This window comes from Elephantulus edwardii, unplaced genomic scaffold, assembly GCF_000299155.1.
Source record: "Elephantulus edwardii isolate Elephantulus edwardi_28Jun2011 unplaced genomic scaffold, EleEdw1.0 scaffold00092, whole genome shotgun sequence".
NCBI lineage: Eukaryota > Metazoa > Chordata > Mammalia > Macroscelidea > Macroscelididae > Elephantulus > Elephantulus edwardii.
In genome coordinates, this window is record NW_006399842.1 from 139,881 (window position 1) to 153,576 (window position 13,696).

At 37.2% G+C, this 13,696-nt stretch overlaps 1 protein-coding gene across 1 annotated transcript; it reads right to left on the minus strand.

Annotated features, from left to right (window-relative positions):
• Nucleotides 1–306: 306 nt before the first annotated feature.
• Nucleotides 307–1,257, minus strand: LOC102849234 (olfactory receptor 1L6-like). Its single transcript, XM_006890671.1, has one exon. The coding sequence runs from the start codon at nt 1,243–1,245 to the stop codon at nt 307–309; it is 939 nt and encodes a 312-aa protein (XP_006890733.1). The 5' UTR covers nt 1,246–1,257.
• Nucleotides 1,258–13,696: the final 12,439 nt, after the last annotated feature.

Here is a 13,696-nt window from a genome sequence, read left to right on the forward strand (position 1 = left end):
GAAAGATAGGCCAAGTTTTGGTGTTATTCATGAAGTTGCTTTGAACATAGGCAAATCAAAAACATCACAACCAATAACAACATAGTGTCAACCAATTGTTTTCCTGAAATCTGGATTACTAGCAACACTAAGCTGAAGACTGAATTTGGCCAAACTTATAGGCAGAAACCAAGTGTTCTAATCTTATTGCTGTGCACTACCACATCTCGTGACTTCTTTGGAGGTCATATAGAAAATAGGAAAGAGAGGATTGTCTGACACTCTTTTAGGTCATCTCCAATTTTAGCATTCTTTTATTTTGGTCTGCTATGAATGAATGATGTTCCTTAACTTTCCCAAACCTCTCTTCATATCTTTGTTTCGAAGGCTGTAGATGAAAGGGTTCAACATGGGTGTCACCACTGTATACATAACTGTGGCTACACGGTCTTTCACTACCGAGTACATGGATAGTGGCCTAAAGTAGACGTAGATAGCACTCCCATAGAACAAGGCTACTACAGTGAGGTGGGAGCCACAGGTAGAGAAAGCCTTCCACTTCCCAGCTGCAGAGGGAATTCTGAGCACAGTAATGATAATCCGCAGGTAGGAGAAGAGGATGCACAGGAAAGGGGTTGCAATGACAGCCAGGGTCTCAGTCATGACCACAATCTGGCTGGAGGAGGTGTCAGAGCAGGATAGCTTCAGGACAGGCTGGGTGTCACAAAAAAAGTGCTTAATGACACGTGAGGCACAGAAAGACAAGTGAGACATGAGCACCACCCGGAGCAAGGCATGCAGGTGGGATATAGTGCAAGAACCTATTAACATGAGCAGGCAATGCTTTGGACTCATGACCACTTCATATCGGAAAGGGTTGCAGATGGCCACCAATCTGTCTATGGCCATGGAAGCCAACAGGTAGCTGTCAGTATTCACAAGGGCCATGAAAAAGTACATCTGGACCAGGCAGCCCACATAGGAGATTGTCTTTGTCTCCGATAGTAAGTTTACGAGCATCTTGGGCACAATGACTGTTATGAAGCAGATATCCATGAAGGATAAATTCCTGAGGAAAAAGTACATAGGTGTATGGAGTCTGGAGTCAGAGTGGATAACTAGAATGATGAGCACATTCCCCGCTACAGTGATCAGGTACATGACGAGGAAGATGGCAAAGAGAGGCGTCTGTAGCTGAGGGTTGGAGGAGAGGCCTAGAAGAATGAAGTCTGTGTTACTGTTGCTGCTGCTGTTCTTTATCTCCATGTCTTTGAACTTCCTGGATGGTTTTTGGAATAAGAGTGTAGACTGGGTGAGAAAGCAAAAGATAATTTGATCAATATAGCTTTTTTCTAACTTCAATCTTAAGAAAGGCCTACTTGTATTTGTTAGGTTCGTTAACAGTCACTTCGAGAAAATACAGATAAACAAATAGTGAATCTAATTTAACAAAAGGAGAGTGTATAAAGTTTACTTTGGTGGGGTAAGCAATAAAGAAAACCTACATAAAAAATAATATAGCAGTTAAATCACCCACAAATTCTTTACTTGCCTTTCCTTAATGTTAATGTCTTATATAACCAAAGTGCAATGATCTGAATCTTGAAATTAATGATGACACATCACTAGTAATGAAACTGAAAGTCCTATTCATATTTATCTAACTTCCTTTTCCATCTACCTTATTCTCATTTCCCCCCATTGTCCTTTTTTCATATCCCAGTTCTAATCCAGGATGCCTTGTTGCATTTCATTGTCATTTCTCCTTATTTTATTCCAATCTTTAGTTTTTTCAGTCTTTTTCTTGTCTTTCATAACTTTGATATTTTTCAATTCTAGTCAGTTCTTTTGTAGAAGACTCCTCTGTTTGAGGTTTATATGATCACATTGAGGTTTTACATTTTGGCAAGAATAATACAAAAAGTGCTGTGTCCTTCTCAGGGCTTCATATCGGGGGGCAGTTGATGTTGGCTGGTTTTGTTATAGGTAATTCTTTTCTTGATTATATGTTTAAGATAAAATTTGCCAAATTATGCACCTTAAAGAAGTTTGACAGCTAGAATTCAACAGCCACTTTGTGGGACAGTGATGTGGTAATTTAACTTCGTAACATTTTACAGCTTTGGAAATCCTATACGGCAGTTAGTTCTGCTCTTTCCCTTAGGGTCACTAGGAGTAAGACAACTTGACAATTATCTATCTATCTATCATCTATCATCTATATATTTATCTATTATTTGTTAACAAACCCCTATAATTTCTAGATTTTGATAGCGGGGCATTAAACAAGAGTAAGATACTAATGAACTTGAGCATCTGTGTGCCTGCATAAATCATGTACCATGAAGCCAGACTTACCTGAGCCTTGGAGTCCTGCCTCAGCAGCTTCAAACTAAGTGCATTGTCTTCTTGTCTAGTCTGCATCTCTCTGACTCACCTACCTTGTTCTCATTGTGTGGAAATATCAGATATCTCAAATTTTAAAAAGTGACTCCCTTTCTTCTCAATTCTCAATGCACTCTGACTGTGTTGTCTCAAATGTCCCCAGTGAGCCCACCACTATCTAACTTCATGGCTATTTTTCAGTCCCACTTTAACAAGATAACTTATCATTTCTTGCTGTTACTCACTTCTTGGTCACTTCTGAGCCTTGTTTCCATCAGCATGATTTCCTCCTGGTTATGAACACTGGTTTTATTTTATTCTTTGAACTTTTTAATTTTGTTGATAAGAATATACACAACGAAGCCTTTATTTACCACAGTAGTAACTTCTATATGTACAACTCAATAACATTGATCACATTCTTCACATTGTACAACTATTCTCATTCTTCTTTTCCTCTTCTATTAATAAAAACTTACCACTCCCCATGGTTCTTGTCCTACCTTTCCTATTGCTGTTGTCAATTCATTCTCATATAAATTATAATCTTAAAAGAGCTCAATGTTCAAGGCCATTTATTTTTTCACTAGTCAAGCAACAAAAGTATTTTAATAGAACTTGATTAGATCACTCTAAAATTCATCTAGATAAGTTCTAAGGGTAGACAAGATAATGAGAAAATGAGAATAATGAATAAAAAAATTTTCAACCTTCTCTCAAAGCTTATAATAATAAAAAATACGGAGGGAATGTACTGCAGAGATTGGAGTATCAGGATATCGTTTTGGGGGACATGAATTTCATTTGGTAGCCCAATCCATAAGACAATGTTCTCACTTTGGTGAGTAGTGACTGGGGTCTTAAATACTTGAGTTCCCTTTTGTTGTTGTTGTTATGTGCTGCTGAGTTGCCTGCAACTCTTTATACAACAGCTCTGAAGCCTGCCCTGTGCTGCGCCAGTCTCAATGACTCCAACACACACCTACCTCCATTTCCCCTGTTACTGTGTCAATTCATCTCATCCAGAATCTTTCTCTCTTGCACAATCCCTCTACATTTCTGAGCATGCTATCCTTGCCCAAGGACCAGTCCCTCCTGGCCACGTGGCCAAACTATGTGAGACAGAGCTTCAAAATCTTAGACTCCAAGTAGGAACTTGGTTTCATCCTCTCCAACACAGACCTATTTGTTTTCTTTGCAGTTCATGGTATGTTCAAAACTGTTATCCAGCATTCAGACCTATTTGTTTTCTTTGCAGTTCATGGTATGTTCAAAACTGTTCTCCAGAATTACAACTCAAAGGCATTGGCTCTTCTTCTGTCCCCCTTAATCATTGTACAGTTCTTTCATGCATATCCACAATTGTGAAGACCATAGCCTGGATCAGGCACATCTTAGACTCTAGACTGACATCTCTGCTTCTCAGTACTTTGCAGAGGTCTCTGACAGCAGATTTTCCTGATGCAATTAATCTTATGATTTCCTGACTTCTGGTGCCAGGAGTGTTGATTGTGGAGCCAAGCAAGCTGTAATTATTAACAACTTCAATCTCTTCTCCCTTTATTATGGTGCTGCCAATGGGCCCAGTGGTGAAAGTCTTTGTCTTCTTGATACTGAGCTTCAATCCATATTGAAGACTATAGTCCTTGATCTTCTGCAGCAAGTGCTTCAGGTCCTCTTCAGTTTAAGTAAGCAAGGTTGTGTCATCTGTATAATGTAGGTTGTTGATGAGTCTTCCTCCAATCCTGATGCCACATTCCTCCTCATAAAGCCCAGCCTCCCAAGTTCCCATTTAAGGTTTATAAATTGATCTTTTCTTGTCTGGAATAAGCAAGAGTGGAGAAAAACATGGAAGAAGCAATTGGGCTGAAGGACTAATTATCCATGTGAACCTCAACTCTATAATCCTGAGACCAGACGAACTAGATGGTGCCAGACTTCTCTGAAAGGGACCCCAATAGAATGTCTTCAATAAAGTGGGAGAAAAATGCTGAACAAAACACAACATCATAAAAATTGCTAGGCTTACTTGCCTCATTGAGACCAGTGGAACCCCTAAGACTATGACCTTCAGCTGAGCTGGGGACTGAACTTTTGGCCAAACAATAAATAAGACAATGAGGTAAGGATCAAAAAGGCAACATTTTCCTAGAGAGAAAGTATTGAGAAGGTAGAGGAATAAGATAGAAGGATGAGTGGAAATAAGAATTACAGGGAGGGGGTGAAGAGGTGGGAGCAGAGGAGTGAGGATGGGAAGGGTCAAAATCACATAGTTGCACAATTTAGTGAATAGTGGGAGGAGGTAAAGGATATGGGAAAATTCTGGTGGGAACCTGAAAAGAGAGTAATGATTGGCATAGTCCAATGGGGATTAATTTTATAAAACATGTTGTTGTTAAGTGCTGTGGAGTCACAGGCGACTCATAGCTAACTTATGAAGGAAAGTCCTCAACGCCTGGGTGCCTTTCATCTTCTCTCCGGGTTCATAGGGTTTCCGGAGGCAAGCTATTATGGAAGTGGATGCCACTTCTCCTTCCAAGCTTATTATACAACAATGTGAATGAAGAATAGAATGAAACACATTATATAGGAACTTTGTAAGCACACCAAGATAAAATAAAAATTAAAAAAAAGAAAAAAGTACAGGGATAAATTAGAGTGTTGCTATGAAGTCAAGTTTGTAATTAATGTCACAAAACAAAATGTGTATAAATGGATGGAAAAAAGAATTTTTCTCTGTAAACTTTCACTCAGATAACAATAAAAAGTTTTTAAAATAGTAGAAAAAAACCACTCAGATACTGGCTCATAGGAAAAATAAATTAATGGACCAAATATGAATTGTTCTGTATTTCTAAATTTATATAGATGATAGATAGATAGATAGATAGATAGATAGATAGATAGATAGATAGATATAACTAAAAAACCTCCCTGATTGCTTTTAAGTCAAAAACAACCCACAGTGGACCCTTTAATGGGATTCTGAAACTCTAAATCACACGGTGGAGGGGAAGATAGTGTATCTATCTCTGTGAAGCCAATGGTGGATTTCAACCATCAGAGAGCAATGTGTTAGTAACACAACTCTTTGTGTGTTATACCACCAGAACACCCTTATTTACATGTATATGAACTCAAGTGTAGTAAAGATTCCTTTCTTAGCAGAGAGAAAGAATGGATTATTAAATGAAATTTATAGTTATTGGCTAATCATTTGGTAAAAAATAGAACTAGCTTCAGTCTATATTGATGTGTAATATAAAAGCAAACAAGGAAACAAACAAAATAAACTATTAAATACTAGCCAAACAGAAAGGAACATATATACATATTATTCATTTCAGTTAAGAATGTCACTGCAAATAAATAAGATAAAATATAGCAGAAATATTAAAAAGTAATTTACTAAAACCTTTAAAAAATCCTATGAAAAGCAGTCATTAACAAAGCTAAGATACAAACTAGGCTCAGAATATTTAAACATATTTACTGAATAAAATATATGCTAAGTTGTTCAGCCTTATTGGTAATAAAAAAGATACAATTTCCCCCATCAATGATATTTTTTTATAATAAATACTGGCAGTGAGGTGATAGATTTAAATAGATTTTTGGTAACAACAACAATAGCACAACAATTACAGCAACAGTGCTGGGAATGTGGTGACCCAGAGGTAAGAAATCGCACTGTAATCCCAAATAGAGGTGCTTCAAATCCACCAGCTGCTCACAGGAAAGAGATGAGCTATCTCCTCTAGTGTGATTTACAGTCTCTGAAATTGGCTTTTTGTATTGACTGTGAATCAGTTTCGACTTCATGACAATGAGTAAGCAAAACTAAATGCATTGCATGTCTTTTATCAGTTTATTATTTCCAGAGTTATTCTTATTATCCTTATTTTTAATGGCTTCTCAGCCTTTTGGCTGAGATCAAGTGTAGTATCCTTATTTTACATGTGAAAAACAAAGCTTAGCAAAGTTAACGGTGCATGGCTAAATTGTGTTATCATTATTGCTCTATAGACTGATAATGTGTTAAGCGGTAGATCAAATTGCAAAACAATGTCCACATCAACTGATAGGGTCTTACCAATATTCTGGAGATGGCTAGTGCCATCTATTTGTCTAGTTTAAGAGGAGATTTAACTCCTGGCCATAATTTGCAGGAACATAGGGGGAAATGGCAATACAATGGTTTCAAACTATGTTTAAAGGAATTTTAAGTCTGATAAAAATTCCTGATAAATCAAAACTAGATGATTTTACCCTTAGTCTTCCAAACTCTAGTCTTTGATTACTTTCATTGGTGGTGTTGTTAAGAGGCATCAGGGCAACTACAACTTACAACAACCCTTTTAACAACAGATACGTTATGCTCCAGCCTACTGTGACAGTCATGCTTCAATTCCTCATGCCAAAACACCTGGACAAGAGAAGACACTTTAAAAATTCCTCTCATTGTACTGTCTTGTACCTTTGTTACTTGAGTCCCCTCAGTCTCCAGTCAGTGGAGGCAGATTAGGGAAGCTCATCTCTTTTATAAGCCCCTGTCTCTTATATACTACTACATAAGAAAACTGATTGTCCACCCCACCCTCCAGCTCCTGAAAATAGTTTTTCAGCAGCAAGTAGTAGAACTACAACTTTGCAGTAGTGATTTTTTCTGGTAAGCTGTTAATGAAATTGCTTTCTCAGTCACGTCTGTGTCAGGGGGTCCACTGTAAAGATTTATCAGTAATTTTATTCATCAAGACTCTTTGAGGAAAAGTAATATACAAGGGATTGATTAAACATTATAATTAATTAAATATATTAATCAGGCAATTAATGTTATAAAACAAAATATCTATGAATGATTGTATGAAAAATCAATATTATTTGTAAACTTGAATAAAAAGAAATATTTTTAAAAAAGATTCTTCTAGAGGAGCTCTGGTGGCCTAGTGGCAAGAAGCTGCACTGCAATCTCAGAGGCACACAGTTCGAATCCACCAGATGCTCTGCTGGGGAAGGAGGGACAATCTCCTCTTGTACCAGTCAGATTTGATTTGACGGTACACACAAATAATAAAATTAAAAAATTTTTTTTTTAAAAAAATATTTCTTTGGGGAAAAAACCAAACAAAACCCAACCCAACACCACCACAAAACCAAAAAAACAGTGTACACTGCATAATCTTATTTTTGTAAATCCAGCTAGCTAGCTAGCTAGCTAGCTACCTACATCTATTTATCTATCTATATCAAGAAAACAAAGATTCTCACCACTGAGCCAATTAGAAGCATCATGATAGATGGTGAAGAGGTTAAGATTGTTAAGATCTTTAGTTTGCTTGGCTCCGCAATCAACTCTCTTGGCATCAGCAGCCAGGAAATTAAAAGATGTATTGTGATGGGAAAGTCTGTTGTTAGAGACCTCTCCAAATCCCTGAAGAGCAATGATGTCACTCTGGACACTAAGGTGAACCAGATACATACAGGCCATGATCTTTGTAAACACTTGCTATGTATCAGAGAGCTGGACAATGACTAGGACTGATAGAAAGAGAATTGATGCCTTTGAGATGCTGGAGAAGAGCAGTGAATATGCCATGGACTGCTAAGAAAATTAACAGGTTCGTCCTAGAGAGGGTTAAATCACGCTGCTCCTTGGAGGCAAAGATTCTGAAGCTTCACCTGACATACTTTGGACATGTTGCAAGGAGGGACAAGCCCTTGGAGAAGGATGTCATGCTTGGGAGGGTGGAAAGACAGCGCAGGAGAGGAAGACCCTCTATGAGGTAGATTGATTCAGTGACTGGGTAATGGGGGTAGGTGTGTCAGAGACAGTGAGATTGGCATAGGATAGAGCAGAGTTTAGGGCTATTGTACATTGGGTCGCTATGAGTCGCAGGGACTTGATGGCACATACCAACAACAACATATATATATTTTACATTTTACTGTGTGTGATGTGTGTATTTGTGTCTGTGAATACTTTCAAAAATGAGATTGAAAGGATAGAGTGAAGAGTTACTTCCTTATTTAACTTTTTATTGTTTACATTTAAAGATAATGGACATGTATTCCTTTATATTAATTTTATAATTAAGAAGGTACAAAGAATTTGTGTTCATATTTATATTTTCTTTCCATTTTCTGTACATAAACCTATATAGAGTACAAGATCTAGAAAATGACAGGCAAGCCTTGTTTTTTGCAGACCTCCTAAGTTTATATTTTTTCAGTTGATTTCAATTGATGGTGACTCCATCTGTGAAAATGTAAACTGTTCCATAGGATTGTCAAGGCTGTTATCTTTCAGAAGAAAATCATCAGATCTGTCTTCCAAGGAGCCTCTGGGTACGTTAAAACTATCAGCGATTCAACTAGCAGTAGAGTACTTAACCACTCGCATTGCCCACAAACAGAGTTATAATGGATATTTTTACATATAATTTTTGCATTTACCTCAGATTAACAGATTACACCAGGGAGCTCTGGTGGCTAAAAAGCTGCACAGCAATCTCAAAGGCATGTTGTTCAAGGCTACCAGCTACTCCACAGGAGAAGGGTGGGTACTCTCCTCCTATGCAATTAACTGCCCCTGAAAACCCACTGGAGGGTCAGCAGTGGGTCAATTCCAACTCGATGGTACACAATAACAAAAACCACCTGAGATTACTATGGTATAGAACAGAACAGAACAGAACAGAATAGAATAGATTATGAAATAAGAAATGCTTAGTTCGAGTTTTTGAGCATTCAAAATTTTAGTCTATTTTGCCAGTCTAAGACAATTTCTCTTTATTCCACTCCTGAAATACTGTTTACATTCTAAACTCTGACTCCATTTCCTTCCCATATTTTTTCACCTCACTACTGGGACTTGGTTGAACTTTGAGTCTCCTATGTTTATATGATAAAGAGTTCTGGAGGCCTACTGGTAAGGAATTGTACTGTCAACCCAAAGACACATTGTTCAAATCCACCAATTGCTTCCTGGAAGCAAGAAGGACAATCAGTTCCCATGGACAATCACTTCTGCTTCTGAAAATCTACTGGAGGGTCAGGTATGAGTTGGTTCTGACTTTACAATTCACAACAAGAGGTTTGTGTCGTATTTCTGTTTCTTGAACTTAAATTACTTAGGTTTATGTGATATTTCTGTAGGTTAAATCATGAATTACCTAGGGTCATGTAATGTCTTTCAAAGTCAGTGGCTTACCTCACTCCTCCTTCCCATTTAGCTGGATCTGAAAACATTGTGCATTTTCTCATGACCTGAGTATGACTTTTTACCTCAGAATAAACATCCATAAGATGGAAATAGCATTTTCTGCTCAGCCAGCACTCTCAGGTGTTTGGAAAAATGTTTAATGAGACCATCAACATGTAGTTAATGTTATTGTCCACATAATAAAATAGAGAAATGACATTTTAATAATGAGGACTGTTATCTACTGGTGTTTTAGAAGGATCTGGAGGAACTAGATGCTTTCCCAAGCCTTTTAAGTCAAGCTTACTTAAAACCTTAATACCTTGGCATAATTTACTTACAAGATACTTATAAACTTCATCTAATAGACTGAAAACAGACTACTTTTAGGCTTGTCATTTTCTCCTTTGGGATTTTCTACTTTGTGGATATTTCTTATCTCAGATTGGTTTTCTTTTTCTTATCACATTTATAAGACCCTTCTCTTGCCACCAGTCCCCTTGAGTACAAATTTGGAGCAAAGAATGCGCTTCCAAATTTGGATAAAAAGATATGTAGGTAATTCATTAATATAAAACTAGCCTTTGTCTATGCATCTACTCTAGTTCAGCTAACATTTACTGGGCAGGTTTGTGCAGATTGTCTTATATGACCCTTAAAAACATAATGTGAGTAAGCATCATTACTATGCTACTTTATAGATAAGAAAATGGAAACTTAAGTAGTAACACAGTTGTTAAGTGGTGAATCTAAGACTCACTTCTGGTATATCTAATTTAAAATTGTGTGTTTCAAATTATGATATCACATCTCTTCCCAAATCATAATTTGCAGTGGAGAACTAAGCTGGTATGTCTTCTGCAAGCAAGATTCCTCATAATACCAAGTGCCTTGAATGTGCTTGTTTAACCCAACTCCTTCTATTGTCTCTCTTGCTTCCATGTATTGGCTCTCTTTTGATTTCCTTCATTTCTGTTTCTGCTTCTTGTCCTCACAAAGCCATCCCTTTTTCTTTCTTCCTAGTCTTCAAAGAGGAAATGTTGTAGGGAACTTGGAATCTCAGCTCTATCATATTCTGAACAAAGAGTAGTTCTCAGAACTGGCACCTGATTTTAGGTTCTTTTCAAAGATCGTGTTTTTAGGGCACCAGTCTTCTCTTTACTTTGCCTTTCCCATTTTCAGTAGTAAGACAAACATGTCATACTGTTCCCTTGAGGAGGTGTCCTGCGTAGATACCTTTTTAGATTGATTTCTTCTCTTTTCAACTCAATTCTTACTCCATTGTCAGCTTAGAGCTTTATTTCCTGCGGTTTTGTTTGTTGTTGTTGTTTTTCTTTTACTAAAGAACAGGAACCTCTGTGTAATTTCTCATTGCCTATGGAATTTAAATTGAATATTATTCTGGACACCTTTAGGTCAATATGTACTTAATTGAATATCAAAAACATCCCTTGAAATCTTTGTAAAACCAATTAATAGTCCAGTTAACTAGTAAAAAAAAATTAAGATTTATGTTCTCTTAAGAACGATGTGTGATCCAAGTGACAACATTAACTAGAATAGATAAGAACCTTAGAAGGCAGTAAGTTTATACTAATAGTGGAGGAATGACTTGGGGGGAGAAAAAACCCTAAAACATGGTGAGAATGATTATAAAAAATAGAACAATCAGTTGTATATGTAGGAATGGTTGAAATGCTTTATGCTTAGCTGTGTATATTCATAACAATAATAGAGCATGCAAACACAAAAAGAAAAAAATTATTAATTCAAGAAATTAAATTTTTAAGTTGTCAGTTCCTCCTGAGTCTTACTTACCTATGACTAGCCAGCTTTCATAAATACAGCTCTTAGCACAGAAAAAACGGAATTTGTTTCCTGGATCATAAGAAGAGCATTTTCTTGTTCAGAAGTTTCCTGGGTGATCCATTGTCTTGGAGAAGATCTTTCTTCAGACATCAAACTGTAGGATGAAGACTGTGCCCTTTAAGGGCAGGAGCTGGTGCCCATGCGCCTTGTGGAGGGAAGTTGCTTCAAAATATTTCGAAGTTGCTTCAAAATATTTTGGAACTTGTGCAGGGATGTTGCTTCAAAATAGTTTGTAGAGAATCAAAGGAAGAAAGAAGGGGAAAATGGAGGTCTGTGATGCTTCTTTAACTTTGAGATGGAGGAGAGCAAAAAAAAAGCAATAAAATTAATAAAGATGAGGAAGGTCACGTGACAGTGTCGCCCCCATAAATCTTGTATGCAAAGACCTCTCAATCAGTGTACCCACTGTCTTGATAGAGGAAATTCAGTTTCCTGAATTGGCTTGGGAGCCTGCCATAGCTTTCATCTTCTGAAGAAGGAGTCCAGTTAGTATTATGAATAAGTATGGATACAGTCTTAGAATTGTGTTGGTTCCTATCTACCTCTAGTGGGAATTGGTGATAGGAAAGGAGACGCTAGGGCCTTACTCTCAATACATTTTAGTGTCTTAAGGGATTTTGTCTTGTGCTCTTCCCAAGAGGGGACAACATTAGTGATACCATCATTAAGTTTTTTGGCCAGTAGCCTGTGGAGACCTAGGCTCCAAAAATGTAAAATTTTTTAATTAGGAAGGGAATTCTAGCCATATTGTAGCATCAGTGGAGATGTGTTCATGCATCTGCATCTATATATGCTCTCTAAACTGCATCTGCTCTCTGTCTGTAGACTTTCGGGGCCTTCCTGGGACAGAAGAAAATGGTCTGTATCAGTCAATTCCCACTTCATTCATTACAGAATAGAACTGCTCCATAGGATTTTCTTGGCTGTAATCTTTGTTGAAGCAGATTACTAGGATTTTTTTTTGTGGTGTTACTCTCTTAACTAAATTCATTGCTACAGAGCTGACCCTCCATTTGGGTTCTGAGGCTGTAAATTGCATGGAAGGAAACTGTACATTTTTCTCCCATGGATTTGCTGGTGAATTGGAACCACAAGAGGAGCACTGCCTTTAATGGTGTAATTCCCTACACCACCAGAGTTGGTGGGTTCAAATTGCCAACCTTTAGGTTAATGTTGTGTACGATAAAGTCAAAACCAACACATAGATGACCCTCTGTCAGGTTTTCAGAGGCAGTTAATTATTTGGAAAGAGATTGTCCATCCTTCTCCTGTGAAGCAGCTGTTGGATTTGAACCTTGTGCATTCAGGATTGCAGAGCAGCTTCTTGCTAGTAGGCCACTATTAACCTTTAATAGTGCAGTACAATTATACAATGCCTAGAAATGTAGTTCTTCAAAATGACCCATAATATCCCAAACTAATATAATTCCAGTGCAAGGCGTTTCCTCAAATTAGCTCTTTCAATTTTGAAAATGTCTACTTAACTCTGAAGGTCTATTCCACAGTCAGCACTTGGCCTGGTTTTCACTGCTGATAGTGAGTTTCTCCAATGATTTCTTTCTCAGATATAGTAAATCTGATTCCTATGCAGTCAGTCTGGTGACGTTCATGGGTAAGACCTAATTTGTATTTATAAAAGGTATTTGTGGGAAACAGTTCTTGAGATGAATCTCACTGCTTTCCCAGATCTGCAATAAAGTGCTTTGGATATTGAAAAGCAAACAAACAAAAACCTAAAAAAACAAAAAAAAACCCCAAAAACCCACAACAAAAAAACAAACCCCAAAACCAAAACTAAACAAAATAAAAAACCAACAACCCACCAAAAAATCCTTCACAATATATCTGCAATGAATAAATTATTAAACATACAATATTTGATCATTCTACTACTGGCCTCGTTTACGTTCCCAAGTTCGTACTTTCCAATTACCTTTCCTTCTTCATTGTTTCCAGGTTTTGTATTTAAATTACCAATTATCATTAACTTATCTTGTTTGCATGTTTTGTCAGTTTCAAACTGCAAAATTTGATAGAAATCTTGAAACCTAGCTGAAAGCAAAGAAAACAAGAAGAAAGTCTATTGGCATTTTATTGACTATGCAAAGACATTTGGCTGTGTGGATCATAACAAATTATGGCTAACATTGAGAAGAATGGGAACTCCAGAACACTTTGTAGGAGAAGGATGCATAATGCAATAAGTAATGAAGCCGAGTAAAGGCTTAGACACAAAAGCTCCATATGCTTCCTGGTAGATTA

Excerpts from the sequence above, each read along its gene's own strand:
- LOC102849234 (XM_006890671.1), bottom strand. The coding sequence starts at position 1,245 with ATGGAGATAAAGAACAGCAGCAGCAACAGTAACACAGACTTCATTCTT.